This window comes from Hirundo rustica, chromosome 1 (genome assembly GCF_015227805.2).
Source record: "Hirundo rustica isolate bHirRus1 chromosome 1, bHirRus1.pri.v3, whole genome shotgun sequence".
NCBI classification, from domain to species: Eukaryota; Metazoa; Chordata; class Aves; order Passeriformes; family Hirundinidae; genus Hirundo; species Hirundo rustica.
In genome coordinates, this window is record NC_053450.1 from 70408148 (window position 1) to 70430454 (window position 22307).

General features: G+C 37.1%; 1 protein-coding gene across 11 annotated transcripts in view; it reads left to right on the forward strand.

The window, feature by feature from the left end:
* Window positions 1-22307, forward strand: part of COBL (cordon-bleu WH2 repeat protein) — a 157647-nt gene that overhangs the window by 97269 nt on the left and 38071 nt on the right. For 6 of the 11 annotated variants that reach the window (XM_040063499.1, XM_040063465.1, XM_058420674.1 and 3 more), the window contains 2 exons: window positions 7049-7187; window positions 10117-10287. In XM_040063499.1, coding sequence (XP_039919433.1) covers window positions 7049-7187; window positions 10117-10287 — 310 coding nt within the window. Of the gene's footprint in view, window positions 1-7048; window positions 7188-10116; window positions 10288-14391; window positions 14720-22307 lie in introns of those variants that run through there. The other 5 variants (XM_040063529.2, XM_040063508.1, XM_040063519.1 and 2 more) reach the window with 2 other exon arrangements.

A 22307-nucleotide genomic window follows, 5' to 3' on the forward strand; every position in this document is an offset into this window, starting at 1 on the left:
TTTTGTTGATTCCCCCCCCCCAAATGAATACATAAATGAGGAGAATTACATTGTATTCTGAGAAACAGAGGAAGTTCAATTCTTTGCCAAAGCAAACATCCGCAGACTTGTGTAGTCTACATGTTTCAATGCATGTGAAAATATTTGGTGTTGTAGAGTGATTTCCTTGAGTGGAAATAATACTGCAGCTAGAAATGAGATTTTGCAAAGAAGGAAATCACAGCTATCTTAGTAATTTAGCATCTCAGATTTGTTTATGGATAGTTTCCTGTCTGACACATTTAACTGAACAAGTTAAAAGGTTTACAGATTAGAATGACATTAATTTTTAACTGTCCTTGACTGTGACATTTCACAAAGGGTGTGTTCTATAAAAACAGATGGAAAAATGAGCTTGCCCCTTCACCTTGTACTGGCTTTCTTGTGTTAACTGATTTAGCTTTCTGTCACCCATCAGCCAAGCATTCAAGGACATACTTGCCTTTTGTCGTCTTCATTTTGTGAATAAAATAGCACAAGAACATAGCAATTTCTGTAAAATCCAGTAGTACTGGGGTTTGTCTGTTATTGAGACAGAGGGGTTTTTTGCAGTCAGAGCTTGATTTTTGATAATCAGCATTAAATTTTGTTATAAAATTCTTTTTAACACCAAAGTTATATTAAAAAAAAAGTAAATCTGAAATTAGGCATTAAAGGCAAAATTATGCATTATGATATGTGATTAAAATATTAATGGTAGGGGTATTTTTAAAAGGCAGATGCAGTTTGCACTCTAGCTCTAAGACAGATTTCCCACAGTGCCTGAATGCTTCCAGCAGCAAAGCAGCTCAGAAGCTGAGGCAGGGCGTAGAGCTGATGGCACAGGAGTACAGCTGGGATGCAGCTATCAGGTGAGACAGACACCTACACAGTGCAGGGAAGCATGGTGCACACTTTCAAAGTCAGGAGGAAGCCCCCTAATAGCTTAACTCTGGTGTTGTCAGGACTGAAGCATGGTTATCCTGTTCCAAGAGTTCCTTGCTATTATTGTGGACTTAAACCCAGGCTGGCAGTAGCTTGGGAGTCTCCCATCTAAATCTATTTCCCGGGAGAGTGATGTGTCCAGAGTTAAACAAGCCGTCACGTCTGGCCGGTCCAAATATCAGTCCTGCTATCCCAGCATACTTATTCATATGGCTTACTTAAAGCTAAGCCTTTTATTACCAGACTTGTGAGATCCAACACATCAATATGTACAGAAGTAAACTGACCAATGCAGAGCAACCATTTCCTGATTTCTAAAGTGTAGTTATTTCTATGCATTTTACCAAATTGGCAAGTTTTCCAAAAAACGCCCTCTTTAAAAGTGTTTCAGTGTGATAAATTTTTTATCTCTCTGTCTGTTGTTTTGATAATATGTTGTTGTATTGCATGGTATCCTAGTAAATATTTTAAATAACCCACACAAATGCATTCTGCAACGTAAGGACACACTTCTGGCAGACATCAAGCTGCTGTCTTTGAATGCAATTTCTGATATACTGGTATTTTAGTGCACTTGTGTACTTATGGATTAAACATTCATCTTTTTAATCAAATTAATCAGGATACTACCCAATAAGGAAAGAAGGTAGTGAAATTCAGTGCTGAATATACAATTTTATTCAATATAGCTTACAGTGGTCAGCCTCATGAATTGCTCATGCACCCAGTTTTGAGAGCTCACTGAATTTTCCTTTGCCAGTATATGCCAGTGAAAAGACTAATGATGTATGACCTGTCCAAGGAATACTAGGCACATGAGTAAATGTTGTATAAGACATATTAATGTTCAGTTGGGACTTCTTGTGGTTTCTAGGGCTAGGCATGTTGAAGCATCTGTTGTCCTGTGAAAATGCAGAATCAGCTGGGCAGAATAGCTTTTATATCATCAAGTTTAGTGGACAGATTTAAGTCTCCATTCCGCAACTGAAAGATTTATCTGTCTGATTTTCCTAGAATGACTCCTCTTGGATCAAAATATTTTCTTCTCAACTGCTTTAAGTTATGTCATAGGAATATGTCTTTAAATCTAAACCCATAAATTTTCCATGTAAGTCTACCACTTGTCTTTTATAGAATATTATAAGGGATTAGTGCAGTTATAGTTATATCAAGAGTTTAAAGCCAATTAATGAAACGTGTCTTTTTTCTTTTAGAACTTCTCATAAAATGGCTCTAAATTATTTGAAGATTACTTACTTTTTTTTGTGAGGGGAAGAGGTTTGAGATGGTTCCACACACAGTTTGGGATGATAATGTTGTTTGTTCAATTACAGGTTATCTCTGTTTTGGGTTTTTTTCCCTTTGGATTACATTTAAACATTTTTGAAATTTGATAGGCATTCTGATCCCACACGATATCATCAGGAGGTGTATCAGAACCTAGCTTGCTTAAATCAGAGTCAGTGTAGGATGATGGAATCACTTTGTAATGAGGGCATGCTGGTGATTAATTCCATGTATCCCTTTTCCAATCCTTTTTCTTTACTTCTGAAAGTAATTTCTACAGTCGTTCACTGTTTCCATGAATAAGACAATTTGTATACAAATTGGCCAATTCCTCTATAAACACTAAAAGGTCCTGACATGTAATATTGCATAAAAAGGAGAAAAAGCAAGAGAGTGTAAGGACTTTCTTCACACAGTTTATATCATATGCTATACAATTTTTTATTTGCATATGCTCAACAATCATCTGACATCCCTTAAAAGCAATCCTTATTCCAAACATTATTCTATTGCTGATATACCTGTATCATCTGTAGCTATGCTTTTTGAGCAGGAAGAAAATTGCTTTAAGGAGAATTTTATTAAATAAGACTGGAAAATTCTTAGCTTTTCAAGATTTTTCCTTTTCTATGGCAAAATTATAGGAGTGATAGTAAAAGGGAAAAATCTGTTGCCATAAGACAAATGTTTCTTGCAATGTTTATAAAAATACTGAAAAGACTGGTTTGGATTTTGAAACACAAACTATGCAAATTAATTGTACAATTTCTGGCTTACAGAAGGAGGCTCAGTTTTGGGACCTGTAAACCTGCTGTGAATTTTGGCCTGGATGGGTCTGTGGATAAAAGAAAGTTGGCATTTACCGGATGACTTAGTACTTTTATAAATAAACATTTCTGTTAGAAAGTTTAAAAGGGAAGGGCTGACAAATCCAAACCCAATCTCTGGCCTGTAAGCAGAGGACAGGCAAGGCAAAGGAGTGGAGCTCACACTGAAAATTTATCTGAGAACCTGCTTGTCTTTGAATGCTTGATGAATTTTCAGTAGCGGTGACTTCTGTTTCCTTGAGCCTCCTTTAATGTTTTTCATTACTTCATATTCGCTGCAACCTGACCCAAAGAAAATACTGGACTTTTACACATGTGGAAACCTAAACTCAGTTTACACATGTACTCTTACAGTGTCCACAGATTGTTTGCGAGTGGAGTGACTGTGAAATGCTACTGATAGAAAATTTCAGGCATTGGCCTTGTAGGATTCTTTTCCACACAATTTTGACAAGTAACCTCCCCATGATGTTGTTGTTATGCTCTAAATATATTCTCAAATCTTATCTAGAGCCCTCGAATTTTGATAAGTATGTTGAGCTTTCATGGTAGGAAAACGCATTCAGCACGTTGCTCAGATATTTTGTCTGCAATATTGGAAGTATTTTTCAAAGAGCATGTGAGCCCTGAATGTGATGGAATTTTTTTTATTATTAATAGTATTGTATGTGGTCTTATCAGTAGTGGGAGAGAAAATACACTATTTTTCAGATTTGGGTCCTTTTGACTTCTTTTATTATTTTCTAGTTCAGTTCCTGGTATTAATTATAGTCAGAACTTAATAAACATCTTTTCAATTTATGAATTTGTTGTAACAGGAGCTGATCTAATAATTTATTGTTGATAAATATAGGTGAAGCTCAAGAGCTAAGACTAGGAAATTCTCTGTTAGACTCAAAGAGGGGCTCCTGTAACAAAGTTTCAGTGGAAAATTACTCCAAATAATGTTGGAAAGGCTTGATTTCTTTATAAAAGAAGCAGCCAGCCATAACAAATTATTTTCAAGTTCTATTGGTTTTGTATATACAATTGGAAGAAAGAAACAGAATGTTCTTTGTGTTTTTTCCATTTATGTTTAGCCTCATAGGTTTACCGAAGTCGGGATTAAGGAAAAGATACTTTTAACAATTTTATGACCTGTTCTTGAACTAGACACTTCTTATATACATTGTACCATGACTGGCTTTAAACAGGCTTTTCATCTTCTTTATGGTGTTTGTGAAGAATACTGCACTTAGCTGTCAGTATAATAAAAGCATTTTTGTGCGTGTATTTCACCAAACTTTCATTATCGCAGTTGTGCACTAGCTATTTCCTAGCCTATTCTTTAACTGTAGCAGCATGATAGATACATCTATCTAATGTTCCTCAGAAGATTCAGCTAAGAATACATGGAGCTGAAAAGGATTAGCTGATTTCTAGCAAAGATCTTTTCTTCATAGGAAGGCAGTTACATGTCTTTGTGGGATTTGACTATATCAAACTAACATCCTTCACTCATCTGGTGTTTGGAGAAAGGTGATTAGTGATCTATATCATATTAAGTGGGAAGACACATTTCCTTACTTTCTGCCTTGATTCTCAAGATTTCGTAGCTTTATCTTTTAAATCACCAGTCCAAGCACTTTTTGTTCTAAAATAAAATGACCTTTCTATCGGGGGGAGGGCGGGGGGAGGGGGGGAGTGAGAGTGGAAGCTGCAAAATGCCATTAAAGAACTGCAAAAGTCAGGGTTATACTTGTGAAGTGTTGGGAAAGTTCAGATGGTGCCTGTCTGCCAGATGATTCAGGTTCTCCATAGCTACTGAATTTTGCAGTCTTTGTACTAATCAAAGTCCCCACTTCGATAATTTTCTTCTTTTATTTTTCTGTAAGGTAGTATCCTGAAGAATCAAGATATAGTATGAAGTGCCTACATGTTGTTAGTTATTTAAAATACAGGACAGAAGAATGTTTTAGGTTTTTTTGCCAAGTGTGTATTTGCCAGTTTCTTCAGTGGAGAAGAATGCAGCATTAGGTGGCTGTCCTTGGCGTAATTCCTCTTGAAACCAAAGCCTGATGAGTCTGTTTCACTGGATGGAGTCTCCCATGTTCAGCTCAATATTGGACATTCTGTTTCAACTTCAGTTAGTTGTGGTTAGTTCCTAATCACAGCAGGCAGTTTCTTTGTCAGGGAAAGTCTCCCATCTTAATATGGAGCAACACCATAACATTGGGCAAAAGTTTTTCAGTGGAGCACTGAAATTTTGCTGTGTCTATTTCGAGCATTTGTTGTGATGCTTTTTTCTGGGTATAAGTCCAATATTTTTTAAATTCTGTGAAGTTTGGTGACCAAAATTTAAGTCCACAAAATCAGTTACTATCTAGTTGCTCCTAACTTATTGTCCATTTACTATGCCTAACTTTGTCTAGATTGGCATCACTGGCCTTAGTCATGCACTTTATCTGGTGGAAATTTAATATAAAATGCTGACATAATCCATGATAGTAGGAAGAAGGACCAGGACACCTTTCTTTCCCACCCTTGTTAGGTGTGAAGCTGCAGCTCATCCTGGTTGCTGTGCTCTTACGTCCAATGTAGTTTTTACCGAGTTTCTCCCATGCAGGATGCAGGTTTACTAAGGGGTGGAGAGTGTCCCAGTTGTCATGTAGCATGGTGGTTAAAGCATAATCCTCAAAGGTGGGAACAAAAGGGTTCTTTTTTTGACATATAAGACCCTCCTGAGTGCTTTTAAAAAGGAAGTCTAAGTGAAGGAGATTCTTTTCATATCCTAATCTTGGTAAAATTCATTTATTCTCAGATTTTTTTACTCAATGTAGGAAAGGAAACCTGTAAATGAGTGCCTTTCCTCTGAACTCTGGTGGTAGATTTAAGCAGTGTGAAGCTCCTATTTATTTAATGAAACCTCCCACAATTGTATTTTAAGGGTCCATTAAGCTTCTAGATTAAAGGAAATATGATGAATATGATTGTTTTTATTTTTAGTTTTACTAGTTAGGCCTTTCAAATAGTAGAAAACTATTGATATTCTTCTCCCAATGCTTCTGTATATTAGATGCAGAAATATTGGGACAGACAGAGCAGTTAAAATCAAAGCATTCTTTGGAGGAATGCCAGCAGCATGTCATATGTGGGCAGCCACCATTACTCTCTGCCTCAGCAAAGCCTGGTACTGACTAGTGTTGTCAGTACCTTTCAAACAGAAAAATTCCACAGATGTTCCTGCATGGTTTTGTTATTTTTTTTTTACAGAAAAAGGAAGTAGAGCTAAGTTCCAACAAGCTACAGAAAATATTATGCAACTCAGTGAAACCCAAGTCATTTGTAATAACATTTTTTATATTTTTAAAAGCAGCATAAACAGTAATGGAGTCTTGGCATGTCAACCAGCATGTTGCAATTATTGGAAGCTAAGGTGTACAGACCTTCAAAAGCATGTCTGTGAAGTCCAGTAGGCATGAATAGAGTACAGTGTGATCTCATATCATCACGCAAGCAAACAGTCAATTCCGATTCTTCTCTTAGAAGTCTCTAGACAAGAATTGGAGAGGAAAATAAAAGAAATGAGAAAGAATTTATTCACTATACATGCCAATTGGACTGTTTAACTGTCATCTAAGGTTTGAAGAAACCAGTGGAAAAAGAAGATCATGTCATGGCTCAAGCTTAAGAACACACATAGTGTCATACTCTGCTTTGCTGGGTTCTCTAGTTCACTTTTTCCAGAACCATCAAATGTCTACCAGACTGGTATTTCTGCTGTGACACTCATCTGCAGTTCTTATCTCTTCCCTTTTCTGAGTGTGATATTACTGTAATTCTTTAATCTCTGGTTGTCGCTATGAATGCTCATTATAAGTATACTGTGCTGAGAAATTAGGTCATATGGCAAACACTTCTTTTTTGGTTATTGAAAATTTAAACATCAACAAAATATGTCCTTTACTGTGATTATTTTTTTACTTTGTTAGATATCACAAGGAGCATCCCTGAATGATTTAAGGAAAAAGAAGAGGCGTGCCCCTCTTCCACCAGCTGCATCTGCTCCACCCACTCCCGCCATGCCAAACAGAACAGAAGACAGGGAAGACAAGAGGAAGAGCACAATGGGTGAGAGGCATTCTTTCCTCCTGAATAACCCTATTCATGTGCTTGCAATGCTCACTACTTGAAGTTGCCTTAATTCTGTTGTGCTGTGAGTTTGGAAACTTTTGTGACTTGGGGAGAAAAACTTAATTTCTCTGCAGAATGAAAGTCTGGAAATAAGTGTTTCTATACTACCTTTTTTTTTTAATGGTGCAAGTCAGAGAACCATGGTTAATAAAAATGTAAATAACACTCATCAGATGATTTGAATATTTGGTACAAACTTTATATACAAAAGCACTAGACCTGGGCCTATTCTGCACCTTGAAGGTCATGATTGGTTTGCTAGTAAATGGAAATACAGAAATAGTAAATGGAAATGCTAATAAATGGAGATAGGCCAGGTAATACTGAATGCATCTGAAGCCACGGAGTTCTGCTAGACCCAAAGTACAGTCAGCTTGGTTCAGCGTTTCTTCATATTTTTAAAGCCTGAAGACATTTGATTTTCATATCGTCATCCAACAGTTTGGCATCAACTGCTCATATAAAGTAAAGGGTGGGGGTTTTTTTAAATTTTGTCGACAGTTTTATTATAAATCAATGTCTGATGATTCTTTAGCTAATCAGTAGAAGAAAAGAACTGATGCTCTCAAAGGAATGCCATACATACCTAGATTCAACAAAAGAAACTGTAGCTTCAGCTGCATGTGGCACCACATTTACCCATACAGGAAAACTGGAAAACATTCTCCCAGAACTCTGTTGTTGTCTGCCTGGTAGCCTGTTCAGATTGGTGAGAGCTTTGCCTGAGTGAGGACTCCAGGATTATGCTTCTAGCAAGCAAAGTGATTTTCTAATGGGTCAAATTATGAGATAATGACCTCGCATATTGGAACTCATTTTTCAGTACATTAAGAGAATCATTCTTCAAGTGCCATAATGCACTTCAGTTCATGCCTTTGACCTCATGTTTCATAAAATGCCTAAGACGTACAGATATGACATTCTGTCATACATAATTGCTTACATTACAAATGCCTCGCAGTTTAGAAAGAAACCTCTTGGCTTTGTTCCAACGTTTATTTTCAGTAAATGCTTCACATTTAATGCCTCAGCATTTATATAGCAGCAGGAGTCCATTATCATGTGACATACTCGACTGACATATTCCACTGACATCTCTTATTTAAACACTCTAAGGGCAATGTTATGCTGGGCCATATAACACAGGAGTTTTCAGAAAATTGTCTTACTTTTAATCTCTACAGATGTCACATTCTACCAGTTCTCACACTTTGCCCTACCACTGGTCACTTTTTGATGACATTTGTTGCTTTAACTTTTTATAAGTGTTCTTTTTTTTTTTTTTTTCTATTGGTGCTCAAATGTTACATATGAGATATAGCAGAGCAGAGCTACTTCTAGTCTGTTCAGTAGTGTGTACATAAGTGCTTGCTGGCCAGACTCTGCTCATGTAGGATTCTGTAGTGTCGTTTCCTTTAATGGAGCCTTATTATTTTACACTGACAAAGAACTCGTCCCACAGTAGCCCTGTCCTCAGTGCTTTTTGTTTTCTGCTACTTTCTTGAATGAATGTGTTCATTAACAAGAAAAAATGTTACAGCCAGAGAGGGTTGGTAAAACAGCCTCTCTTCAGGGCCCTTGCTAGGAAACAATGAGAAAGCACAGATGGCTCTGAAAGCATGAGAGAAAAGCTGTGAAAAAAGCAAGACTCGAGTAAGGGGAAAAAACGTGCTGCAAGGAATAGTCAACCACAATGATGGAAAAAGTATTAAAGATACCTGTGTAGCTCTCAAGTTAGTCATGTGAATCAAAGCAAAGATCCTATCAAAAATATTCTCAAAAAAATTCCCTGTAGTATTCAAAAGTGAAACATTTATTGTGACACCTAAGTATTGTGCCAAATTTCCTCAAAACAGTAAAAGGGTTTGCCAGCATTACATTGTGTCTCTGGAAGATACTCCTCTGGGAGCTAGTGACATGATGGTTGAATCTTTTTTCTTCCCCCTTGGTGCTGCTTCCCTTCTCAGCAGCCCCAGAGCACAAGCCGAGAGCGTAGGAATGGATCAGACCAGGTATCTGTCTCTGCCAGCATCCATCTTCAGCGATGACCACAGCCCATGCTTGAGGCAGGGTATAAAAGCAGAATGAGTGGGCAATCATGGTTCCTCAGTGCACTTTCAACCTCTAAGGACTTTCCAGATAACAGTAGCTCAAGTTCTGTACACTACAACCTGTCAGCAGCTTTTTAACGTTGAGAGTGGTTCACAGAGTACAGTGCAAAGACATGTGTATTTGTTTGGTTTTTGTACACAGTGGTGAAATAATCCCCCAGACAAAGTTATGGGCATTTCCTTTGATAGCTTCAAACACTGTTTTGCGAAAAAACCTTAATCATCTGCTTCTCTACAATGTCAAAATAAGGAAAACTGACTCAAAAAGAAAAACAAAAAAATCTGTAAGATACCTGCTTCAAAATAGTGACCTAAGGCATCTTCCTCTTTCTCTCTGGAAGAATCAGGAAAATAGTCATGTGAAGTATCTGAGAGGTCAACTAATTCAGGCAGTTTGACACTTCAGAAGATAAAATAAAACACATTTTTTCACATTTTCTTACACAGCTCTTTTCAGTTATTTTATTTTACTTAACTATTTTTTTCCGTCCTTATGCCTGCCAAAACCGGTGATTTTAGCTGTTGGTTGTAATGTATGTGTATGTGCTGGGCTCAATTCTGATCCAACTGCTGTTGGTTTAAGACCCACCATTTCCTTCTCCCTTAATTATTTGGATGTAAATAAGAGCAGAATTAGGTCCAGAGAGACTTTGGATGTGGGTAAGGGAAAAATTAATGTGTTTTTTAAAAAATAACAATGAACAGAACGGTCATTATCTTGCAATGAAGTAACAAGTCAATTGATCCCCCTGTAGGTGATGGACGGCAGGTGCCACAAAAGCCTCCTAGGGGCACCACTCGTGGTCCCCCCCAGTTAGTGATCCCCCCACCCCCACCTTACCCTCCTCCTGGCAGTGACATTGTGGATCCAACAGTGTGTTACAGAGAAGCAGATGTTACAGCACCAACAGAGCTGGTACCTAAACGTATGTTTGAAAATATATGTATTTGCATTTCCATTCTTTTGATGATTACTCTCAGGGGTACCTTTTCCAGACTTTCCTCTCTGCTCTTTAGACATCCCTGTCTGGTTTTCCCCCTTTTTCTAGCCTGTTGTCTTTCAAAATGTCCAATGCAGTGTAACTAATTAATATGAAATAAACAAAATACTTGTTTGGAGAGAGTTTTGCACGATACCTGGTCATTGTGCAGAAGCATTTCAAAGTAAACCGTCAAGTTTTGATGCTTTGTTCCACTTCAAAAAAAAAAAAAAAATCTTGTATTAATTGTCTTGTATTAATTCCCCAGGTTTGTTTCTCTGTACTAAAAATCTTTTTGTCTCCCCAGAGATGAGTTCCTTTGAGAGTCAGTGCGTCTATCAGTCTAGATTAAAAACTGCAGTGTCTTCCTTAAGAAAACTAAATCGTTTACAGGAGCTGTATATTGTTAATATACAATATTAACCTTCCTATCCTAATGGGTACATCTTTCTTGGCATCTCTGGGTAGTCCTTTGTGTGCTCTTCACCTTGGGGCATAACAGTTATCAGACAAAGAAGTACAATATTTTTCACATCCTCATGTACTTGTGAAAAGCATGTTTTCATACTGCTTTTTCATGCTTATCCATTGACTGCCTTTAAATCTTTGTACACAATCCAAGTCTTTGATCATGTATTATGTTCCCTGTGGGCTTGCCCTGCACACCCATGTAGAGCCGGTAAAAGCAGCAAAGCTCTGCACGTTATGACATCTCATGGATGCACATCCTTTGAAGACTAAGAGGATGTCTCCTAACCATGGGATAGAGAACTGTCTCCATTAGCTGCTAATTTGACAGAAGGTCTATTTCCAGGACCTTATGTTTACCAAAGTACTCTGCAGGTTGCAGTTACTCTGATACATTCATGTGGGTGTGTTTAGCTGGTAATCAACCAGCTAAATCTAAAGCACTATTTTTCAAATCTATGGTGAGGAAATACAAATATATAAGTTTTATTGGAACTAACAATGGAAATTAAGACAATCATACTAACAGAAAACCTGAATCTTACTGAGGATTAACCCTAAGACATCTTTACCAGCTTATGTAGAGAAATGATATCATACTTGAAATCTTTTTGTTCTAGATATCATCAGCTTGCCTACAATGTTTTAATTATTAAAAATCCATTATGGCCTTCTTTGCATTTAATATTTCTGCTTCATTTGAGTTTATATCTGTTATTTTGCAATGCTTTCCTGATCTACCTTGCTGATCAAATACCCTTTAATCAATGCAGCCCTGATATAATCAGCATGATCATTTGCTCTTAAACAAACACAGTGTCTCAGCCAAAAGGATTTGATTAAGCTTGTACATAGAAACATAACATGAATTTTTATTGTCCTCAATTTACTGAGAGCAAGAGTTTAGTGGGTAGTTATTTTAGACTTAAAGCGTCAGTGTTGGAGAGGGACAAGTTTTAGCTATGTAATTATGCTGTGTCCTACCTAGATAAAGATAAGTCTGTAGATTTACACAAGAGAAGCGTGTATAGGTGTACCCATGAGAGACTGCAGTACGTAGGACAGATGCTAATCACGTTGCCTAATGCCATTCTGAAAAGTGCTTAGATACCATAGCGATTGAGCTGTGTAAGAACAACGTTTTGCAACGATGTGTTTTATTGCCTGAGAATGCCTCAAGCAGTGCAAATAAGATTTGGGCGGTAGATTCAAAGAACAACAAAATTTTCCATCTTCCTAACTCTAACCTCAGTAAATCTGTTTTCTCATAGAGTAAGGTTGGGAGGAGGATAAACTGCTGATGCCAGCTGTTGATAAAAGACATGTTTTTTCCTGAAATCACTCTCAAAACAGCTTTCTCTGGTAACAGTTGTGGTCCTCTTTTGCTGGGTGGGTGACTGTCAACAGCAGTATGTGTTCCATGAGAAAAAAATTCCCATTTAGAAGTTACAATTCTGTGTTCGTGTGGAGTTTAAATTCTCACTCCTTATGATGTGCCCACTATCTGTCAACTGTCCCTCCCTTCCTTCCTTCCTTCCTTCCTTCCTTCCTTCCTTCCTTCCTTCCTTCCTTCCTTCCTTCCTTCCTTCCTTCCTTCCTTCCTTCCTTCCTTCCTTCCTTCCTTCCTTCCTTCCTTCCTTCCTTCCTTCCTTCCTTCCTTCCTTCCTTCCTTCCTTCCTTCCTTCCTTCCTTCCTTCCTTCCTTCCTTCCTTCCTTCCTTCCTTCCTTCCTTCCTTCCTTCCTTCCTTCCTTCCTTCCTTCCTTCCTTCCTTCCTTTCCTTCCTTTCCTTCCTTTCCTTCCTTCCTTTCCTTCCTTTCCTTCTTTCCTTCCAACTGTCCTTCCATCCTTCCCAGCAAACACACATTTGTCTCTGTGCTCTGGGAGACACAGGTTGAGGGATTTTCATTTCGTAGAGAGTGGTAGCAATCACCATTCATTGAGTTTTCCAAATTTATGCAGAGTGTCAATAATTCATGAGTAAGGAATTTAGTAAGATACTTGAGCTTTTCTGTATCAAATGGTAAGAATCTCTTTCGCAAACAAGGGTACCAAAGTTTCTCACAGTTTTTGTTCTTGAATATTTTTATTCTAATTATGTGACCTTTTCTCTAACATTTGGTCTGGTAGAACCTTAGCTGCATGTTGTGTGCATGTTTAAACTGATGTGTTTATGGGATTCTTTCTCCTTCCTTATCTTACTTATCATTTTGTTCACGGCCTGATTCTAAGACTGGCTGTACTTGGGAGATGCAGAGATGGAGATTGTTGCATGGTGTTTGGTTATGTCACATTGCTTGTGAAGTTCCAAATGTGTGAGTTGATGGTAAGCTCTGTGCTACTTACCTGAGGGAAAGAATGTACATAGTGAAAGACTGCTGCACCTAGACGAGCAGCTGAAACATGCTGCCTTGAAATGTCAGCCAGCTCATTAGAGAAAATTCAGTATTCCTGCGAATAAACTCAACATTAGCCCTTTATTTGTCTACTGATAAACTGTATTTAAAATATGCAGTAAGAAATTAAAAGCTTTGTAGGAAAGAATATACAATTCGCCTTTCTGCAGAGTGAGATCCTGAAGTTTTTCACTCTGGCAATGGATAAAGTATTAATGACTTCAGGGCTCACACTGACTAAAGGCTTGATCACTGATTGATTTGTAAATTTCAGAAAGTGCTCTGTCTTTGAAGAAATGCAGTCATTATTTGAACCTGTCCTTGTTTTTAACTATAGATCAAAATAGTCAAACATCATTTAATTAGAAGTTTTTTAAGGGGTGAAGGAATGTAGATGACATACGTACTACTGATGAATAAAACCAAGTTAATTTTAAGGTACTATGAGAACAGAAAAGAGCCTTGTCCCTATAACTATTTTTTTTTTCCCATTATATCACTGATATATGGACAGGTAATACAGGCCAGTTGACAAAGGCAAGGACAGTTTCACAAACAGTTCAGTCGTATTTCTTCAGTCACTTTAGATATAGATCTAGCCTTTCACAGGGCTAGATTCTAAGAGTTGGGTTTTGTTAGCTTGAAGCAAAACTGGGTGGAAACACAGAACAAACTTCACTCTCTCATTCTCTCACATGCTCTAAAGAAAATGAGAACTGAGGACTGCTGTGCAGGGAGTTTTGCTGGCTTGTCATGGTACACTGCTTCATGTGTCAAGTGACCCAGCCTTTTCTTTCTCAGAGGTGGTCTTTAAAGCAAGAATGCCTGCAGGTGTGGCTTAGGAGGCTTTTATTGCCTTCACTACTCAGGCAATCTGAAGCTAAAGAATGAGTTGAACCTTCAATATCATCTATCTTGCTCTGTCTGGAGAACTGAAATTCAGGCTAAGTAAAGCAGAATTCACAGACATACTGCGTAAGTATTATGTTAGGATTGAGTTAGCCTATACATGAACCTGGGGAGCTAGCCTCAGAGCATCTGTGGGATTCCAAATTTTATTACATGTGCCCATGCACCTGCACCTCCTTTGGGCATCTGATTCTTTAATACTACTGAGCATGCTAGCCATTCTGCCGACTGATCTATACAATACTTATGATTTTATCCTTTTACTCTTTTCCCCGACAGTTTACTGTTGTGCGTCATTCCCTTCATACTCCAAGCGTGTCTGACAGACCTTGCCTCTTCCTGACCTTCATACTTCTGAACCTCCTGTTGCCTTTGCTACCCTGATTCTTCTGTTGCCTTCCTTCCTCCTCTGCTGGGAAAAAAAAGAAAAAACAAAAACCACACTTTATTTTTGTCTGAGATTTTGGCTTCTTTCTTTTCTTTTTAAACTCGCACATTCTCTTTAATTACTATTGATTATTTTTGGCTGTAGTTCATACTCATTTGTGAGATGTATGCTCCAGAACCGAATGGTGTGTTATATAAATCTATATATCGGCCTCAGAAAGATTATCTGTCATTCTTTTCCTAAAGACTCTCTTTATTTTGAGCCATGATTCGATTTGATTGGTGTTGCAGAGGAGTGTGTTCTTGGGACAGGGTGTCTTACTTTCCGTATTGTTTAAAGTTGTAATGAAAAGTTTCTAAAAACTTTTTCTGTGTTTTTTCTTTCTGTTACACTAGGCATAAAATTTTGTATTCTCTATTTGTTCTATTTCCTTTTATTGCATCTATTTTGTTCCTTTGGAGCAAAACTAGAACTGGGCATGGCCAAGTCAAGTTGAAGTGCAAGATTCTTTCTGTATCTTGGCTATCAATCAAGCTGTCAAGAAAGAAAGAAACAGGAAGATCTGTTGCATCTATAAGGGGCTTAAAAGGAATACCAAGAACCAGTACCAAATGCAGTGATTCATATTCTTCTACTTTCATGCTGATGCTTAATATGAGTAATTTTATCTTGATGCTGGAGACATGCTGTGGAAATCTCAAAGTGTGTGTTCTATTTCTGTAACAAAAGGTGCAAACACTGTTTGCTCAAGATACATCTTGTTCCACAAGTCTCCTTTTTGCACTTGTACTAGGAATAGTCAGTGAGTACTAATTAAAATATCATCTATAGTTTTGTACTTACCAAAACTTCTTTGTGCTAAAGGAAGTTCTTCATGGGAACGGCCCATAAGACATGTATTTTTAATAATCCTGAACTACAAACATAGGCTTTATGAGTTGTAATGTAATGGTGCACACACCCAGAACTATTCTGACCTCACATGTACTGTGCTTTAAGACATTCATGTTATTTAAATGAGTTACTTGCAATACATAACTCTAATTTAAATGATGAAAAATTATTGTTTTACCCTCAAGCAAATAATCATGTTAATTTTGACTCCTTTCCAGGTAGGCAAAATGGAGAATAAGAAAGCAAAGCATTCCTACAGATAATATGAAATATTATTAAAATAGGGTTTGACAGTTTTTAATACAAATATGACATGTAGTTGGTAAGTTTTAAGTGATTCTTTAGAAAGTATACTTAGTACCCTAAGGGTCCTCTAATAAAAGTGGAGTGCATTTGAACTCTCTGAGCTGCCAGGTACTTTGTAATACCTTCTTAGGACAATGATTTAATTGTAAGTCTTAAAAACAAAAACAACAACAACAACAAAAAGTAGGTGTTCACAATGTAAAGATTAAGAGCCTAATTTACCCATTCTCATTACCCTATTTACATCCTATTTGTAGCTCCACAGAGTTACATGGCCCATGGAGTTCAAACTAGTGTAAAAATAATGAAGTGCTGAAACACAGTGGTTTATATTGAATACAAAGTACTGTGTATTGTCAAAGCAGTTCTGTCCATTGACACCACTTTACTGAAAGATGACACAAGTTTTCAACTAAATCGCATTTTTAATGAAAAAATCACCTTGCTTTGAAGGATACAACTATGGCCCCTCTCCATATAGCTGGCATGTTTCCTATGAATTAGCTGTCTCTTTTCAGGTAGCCTCCTCAAGCTCTTAAAAGCTGTAGGTGAAATCTCAAAAAGTTCATTATTTACAGTTAATTTACCTTTTCTTTAATTAAAATTCAAAATTTACCTCTAAATATGTTCAGGGGAATTAACCATTTTTGTGAAATTCCTAGCTTAAATAGTTTAAGAAACAGCTTAAGCTAGCCAGCTCTGCCTTTCAGAATTTAAAAAGGATCATTGCTTATGTTCACTCATATTTGCTTATTATGATTTCATAAGTTACAGATACATATATATTATTAAATGGAACTTAGAAAAAATATAGAAGAAGGATTTCTGTGTCTTTACCAGAAATCATCCTAGTTATAATAAATTATACTATGACATTAGCGTAGTTTGAAACCACACAGTACTGTACACAATGTCAGAAAAAACTTTCAGTGACACTCGTGACATCCAAATCTGTCGTGTGGAACTGCACAGATACTCTGTCTCAGAACTGTTAATTCATAATAGCATGTGTGCACAGAGAAGTTAAAGAAAAACATGATTGCAGGACCGAGAACTCACTGGAAGTTTGGTTCATGAGCACCAGCTCAGCCCTGAGGCACTGCTGGGGAATTCCTGTTTGTTCCAAGATTCAGCTCTGGATTTGTAAGAACTCCTCAACTTGGCTTCTGAAACAGAATGAGTTTTTCTGTAATTTTTGATAGCAGGGAGAAGTATTGGTTTAGGTCTCTTTGATGGAGTCTTAGATCAATAGTGATATGAAAGGACATTAGCTTGGTTTTACTCCTTTTGTTTTAACTTTGGAGATGTTAGAAATGTAGTGAGAATGACATGGAAAAAAGTTAGTAACAAATTGACCACTATAATAAGCTTTTCAACTAAACGCTCTTTCCAGAGTTAGTAAGAAACACATATCTGGGGTGAAAATCAAGTAAACAATAATAATAATAATTTATATATATATATATATATATATATATATATAATTTCATTGAGTCTTTTCTGGAGAACAAATACATGGCTGGATAACTTATAAATCAAAACAAATTCCTGTCGTACAACTCCGATGTCAGTGACATTCAGTGCTCTTAGGGAATAAGGACAGATGTATAAGTTATTATTAAACCTATTCTGATTAATGTTCTCAACACATACGAAATGCCGTGAATTAGAAACAGACTAAACTTTGTGTTGCACCAGATTTTACTGAAATCTTTTTGTACGTTGGCCACCAGAGGGAGCCGGTGTTGTCCCAGATTCGCAGTAGGAGAGCAATAAAGTATAACACTAAAAGTGAATTTCAACCTGATAGATAGATCTCACACTTAAAAAAAGGTTTTCAGTTTTTAGTTTTTGAAGTATTTTTTCTGCAACTAAAAATAAAAAATATTTTTGTTTCTAGATTTTTTTTTTTTTTTAAATCAATTTCATCACAAATAAGAAAATGAAGATAAAATTATATTTTCAGGTGATGCCACTGTGATGGTGTCTTCCAGATGCGAGCTCAAATTTTTGCTCTAAGCTTTCTCAAAGTATGGTGGCATATTGGGCCAGCTATTATATTGTATAGATATTGCCCCTGTATCTATTGCAGCTGTGTCCAAAGTGTAGTAATTAATGCATATGGTTGGTATAGGTGCTTAAAATGTGTGTGAGTGCATAGGAGTAGGTCAGGTTTAGTGCCAGTATAGAAAGACTGTGTTCTGCTAGGTGGATCTTATCAGCTTGAATCTTGGAATTTTAAAATCATGATCAGATCAGTTTAGTATCCATCTTCTTTCACAGACAAATTACTTCATTACCAGCAATTCAGTCACTTAGAAACTAAAATCTCTGATTTTCAAAACATCATTAAATATCTTTTCTACATGTAATACTTTCAGTTTTTTTACTTACAGTTGGAATCTTTAAGGATCAAAATGAATGTTGTTTTTATTACTGGGCAGATGATTTTTTTCCTTTTCTAGTGACAAAGCTGTAGAATAATACTAAACTTGGAACTCATTCCATTTTTATCTTCAGAAAATGTGCTACTGGTCCAGCACTGAAAATTATTCTGGGCAGGTAAAATACAGAGAAAAATATTCTAAATATATGAATGGAAAAAGGAAATATTTCTCTCCTTGTTGTTTTTCAACTGGAATTATTTAAAGCTGTCTGTGGTATCTAGTGTGCTCCAGTAAGTGCCAAGGGAGAATGGTAGAGAAATCATCCAGTTCGAATTGTATGATGAGTTGCAAAGGCTTATGATGCATTTGTTTATTAAACATATGGCCATCCAATCTATCATATGCCCATTATCTGTCCCTTTATTCTGTATTTTTAAAGTGAGTTCTGTGATCATGATTCTCATACCTTCATCATTTATGCTTACAGCCAGTTTAAGCCCTCCTTATTGTTCCGTTGAAGTATAAAAGTGCCTCTCTTTGAGACCTGGGCTCTGTGTGTATGTATGACAGCAGTTCTGTCTTCTGAGCTTGGCTTCCAGTCACTACCATGACTCTCAATATATATTTAGTACATTCAGTAGGCACCATTTAACGTTCCATACAAAAATACATGTTATTTTAGAAGACAGAATGGAATTATTCCATCCCTTGAAAATTACAGCCATGTTGTTTTCTGATGTCACTGTAAAACTATGGACTCCCCCCTCAAGGACAGTGAAACAAAACTGATGTCTCTGTTTACACTTCTTATTCATAAGCTTCTGCTATAGAAGCTCTGTGGCTAGAGAAGTCCACAGTTAAAATTCATAAGAAGTTGACAAAACAAAAAAAGACGTAATTATTTGTTTATCCAGAAGGGCTTACTGGTAATGCTGATTTTTGCTGAGGTGGATGAGGGGAAAGGTGATCCTGTATATTTCCTTGCAAGAAACCCCTGCTTTATTCCTTTTTTATTGCATATTCTTGTGTGGTGCTCTGGCACCATTTACTAGGGGTAAATGACTGTTGAAAGCATCAAGTCCAAAGAAAGAATGAATTACTCTAGAAGCTGGCAACATACTGAATAGGTATGAGCTACTGAGTCCTTTATATTCCTTGAATGTACCTTGAACATGAAAGATTCTTCTTTCTGTTCACTTTTAATAAGAAAACAGTAAAATTGAGTCACCAGATCTGCTTCATTTTCCCATGCATTGAGAAAGTTTTAAGGAAGGAGACTGAGTCCGGGGTACAAATACTGGTTGGAAAGTGGGGGCATATTTCACATTCCATTACATTCCCCTACTCTGTGCTGCCTGCCTGTATTGGAAATAAAAACTGTGATTTTGCAGACTTCGAGCCAAAAGTCAGTCTGACTGTAAGGGAGCACAATCACTTTGAATAATTGAAGAAAATATTTTCTGGTTATATGAGTATGGGAATGGACCCCAGTGAATCAAATAATCTTTCTAGACACACTTCCTGGTATTTAGACTTTTGACTGGCTACTTACCTCTTTCCTGTAGTGTGGAATAAACCTGAGCTTCCCTTTTCCCATCCTGACTAAATGTCAAGACATTTCTCCTCTGTGCTGGTTTAGGGCAAATTTGGGAGAAAACCCCTGAATGGAATCCCTCTGGGGAGCAAACCCAAACAGCCCCTTCCCCCAACCTGTCCGGTAAAAAACTTCCTCGAAGAAAAGTTGAAGAGATTATTTTCCTTAACAAAGTGCCCACAAGTACAAAGAATGAATAGTATGAAACAATAAAACCTCTCCTTCTGAAGTGAGATGGCAAATTGAGAAAGTCCTTGCCGTGGGTGTAGCTCGGCTCTCTCTCAGTCTCTCCTCAGTCCCAGTCCCTCCGGCGCTGCTGGAAAATGCCGAGGTCCAGGCCCCGGTGGGCCGCAGGTGCAGCCCCCAGTGCTCCCCTGGGTTTTCAGTCCAGAGCAGGTTTAAACAGTTCCAAGAAAAAAGGAAAAAAAAGCAGTCCAGGGAACTTCTCTGCCCTAGCTAGCTGAAGCTAACTAAAAGCAAAAAGATCTCTCTCCTGTCGTCTCTCCAAGCCCCCATCGAACACCACGTCCAGAGAAGAATGTGGAGGAGTCAGGCAGTTTTCTCAAAACAAACTCCGCGCTTCTCCTTGCTCTTAGAACCAGTCTTAAAGGCACAGAACTCAATATACAGCACAAACTGAACAGACCACTGGGGATACAAGCATCATAAAGTCACTCCAGGACATGCTCTTAATTCTCTTGCAGACAAGCTTTACAGCCCAAGTGGTCTGTAGATAAACTGTGAATGTTTCTTTCAAGTGAAACCAAATTTCCTTGTTGTCCTCTTCCTTTGTCAAAAGAACGGCAGTTTTAACTACAGAAGCTGTAGGTTTAATAACTAAGTGGCATCTTAGACATACTCTGCTGCCCTTGAATGATGGAATGTGAATGGTGGAAGTCATCAGGGCCATACACATAGAACAGCTTACACTTTATCAGTAACAAGCGGCTCTAAACATCTGTGTTCAACCAATGCGTGCATGTGGTGCAAGTGTGTGTGTGAGAACTTTTGTCCTGGTTGTGAATTTGAAGTTATGCCAGGTTTACGCATAAGGTATGGGCCAAATCAAACTGGAAGGTGGGTGCTTTAAGTGGCATTTATAGTGCAAGATCCTGCTGTTCCAAATGCTCATGGACCTGCAGTAAAAAACTGTTGAAAAGTTTTCTCTGTTCCAGGTAGGTGATGATTCTAATACCAAAGTGCTTTTCCGTTTTCAGCTTTACCTATTACCACTTCTAAGCCAGTAAACACTGACTAAAATGCCTGCCTATTTTCTTATAAGACATTGAGAATTCTCACTATGCACATTCACTTCTGGGTTTTTGGGCATGAGGGAGCAAAAGGCTGAGAGTAGAAACAGCTTCTCTTTTGTCAGCTCCTTTTGTGGATTCCATAATTGGTTCCTGGCATGAATAAAATAATTACTTTCTAACGTACTACTATAAGCAAAGGTAGGGTGTAACGGAGGACAAAGACCTAAACCAAAAGAAGATGGAAGAAAGAACAAGAAAGGAGGACTATGACAGACAAATACAATTTTTCTTTAACGGCTATAGTGATTAAAAGGTGAAAATAAAGTTGCTAAATATATGGTGCACTCCCTTAAAAAGTGAAAGACTGGTAGGGCACCAGATAAGATTATCTGCTTAGTTGTTAGAGCAAACAAAACAACTAATTTTTCCACTTCAAGCATCTAATAAAAAATATTATCGTTTTCTGCTTTTTAAAACATGTATAGATGCATTTTTCTTTTCTCTTTCATGTTTGGGGGTTTTTTTTCTCTTTTTTTTTTCACTTGACAAGAAGGTAAAAACTAAAAGGAAAATATTTTTACAGTTTGTAAAAGCATAAAACTTAATGAGGAAATAGTTTCAACTTTTTTTCTAAACTATGTGGAAACATGCAAGAGATCTGTTTTTAAGGTGTGTCTATGGGTGAAACAGTCAAGATTTGAGTAAATATACCTCTTAAAACATAAGAATTATCACAAATTATATAATTTGTGTAAGAAAAAATAATTACTTGCTTTAAGTTCATTATAAGAGCTTTGTTTACTTAACTTTTGTTCATAAGAGATGGAGCATTTTGGAAGGCAAACAAACTCTTACAGACGTGTTTCCCAGAAAGCCTCAGAGTGGACTGCCAAGGACTGTAGAAGGGTCACCCTATATAACTTCCTGCTGTTTTTGGCAGTAGATGACACTTTGGGGTCTACTGTGTGAATGCATTGGTATCTTGGTTTTGTTCTGAAACCTTTTTAGGGTGCTACCAGCCTCAGATGTGTTAAATCAATGCTTAGGAATGATACAATTATTTTTTACCAAGTAAAACTTAGGCCACTGTTCTCCCCAAAAATAAGAAGCAGCTCTTTTTTTTTTTTTTTTTTTCCCCCAAGAAGCGATCCTATTCCAATTATATATGTGTGTGAATATTTTATTGATTACATAGAGTTTAAAATGGTATTTTTTCACTTCTGAAACCCTTCTCTGCTTGCATGCAGAGAATTAGAACAATATGCTGATTAAATGACCAGTCAGTTAAAGGAACTTAGAGGTTTAAGCGTCCAAATTTTCCAAATAGTAAAAAAAAATAAAAAAAAATAAAAAAAAGAAAAAAAAAAAAAACA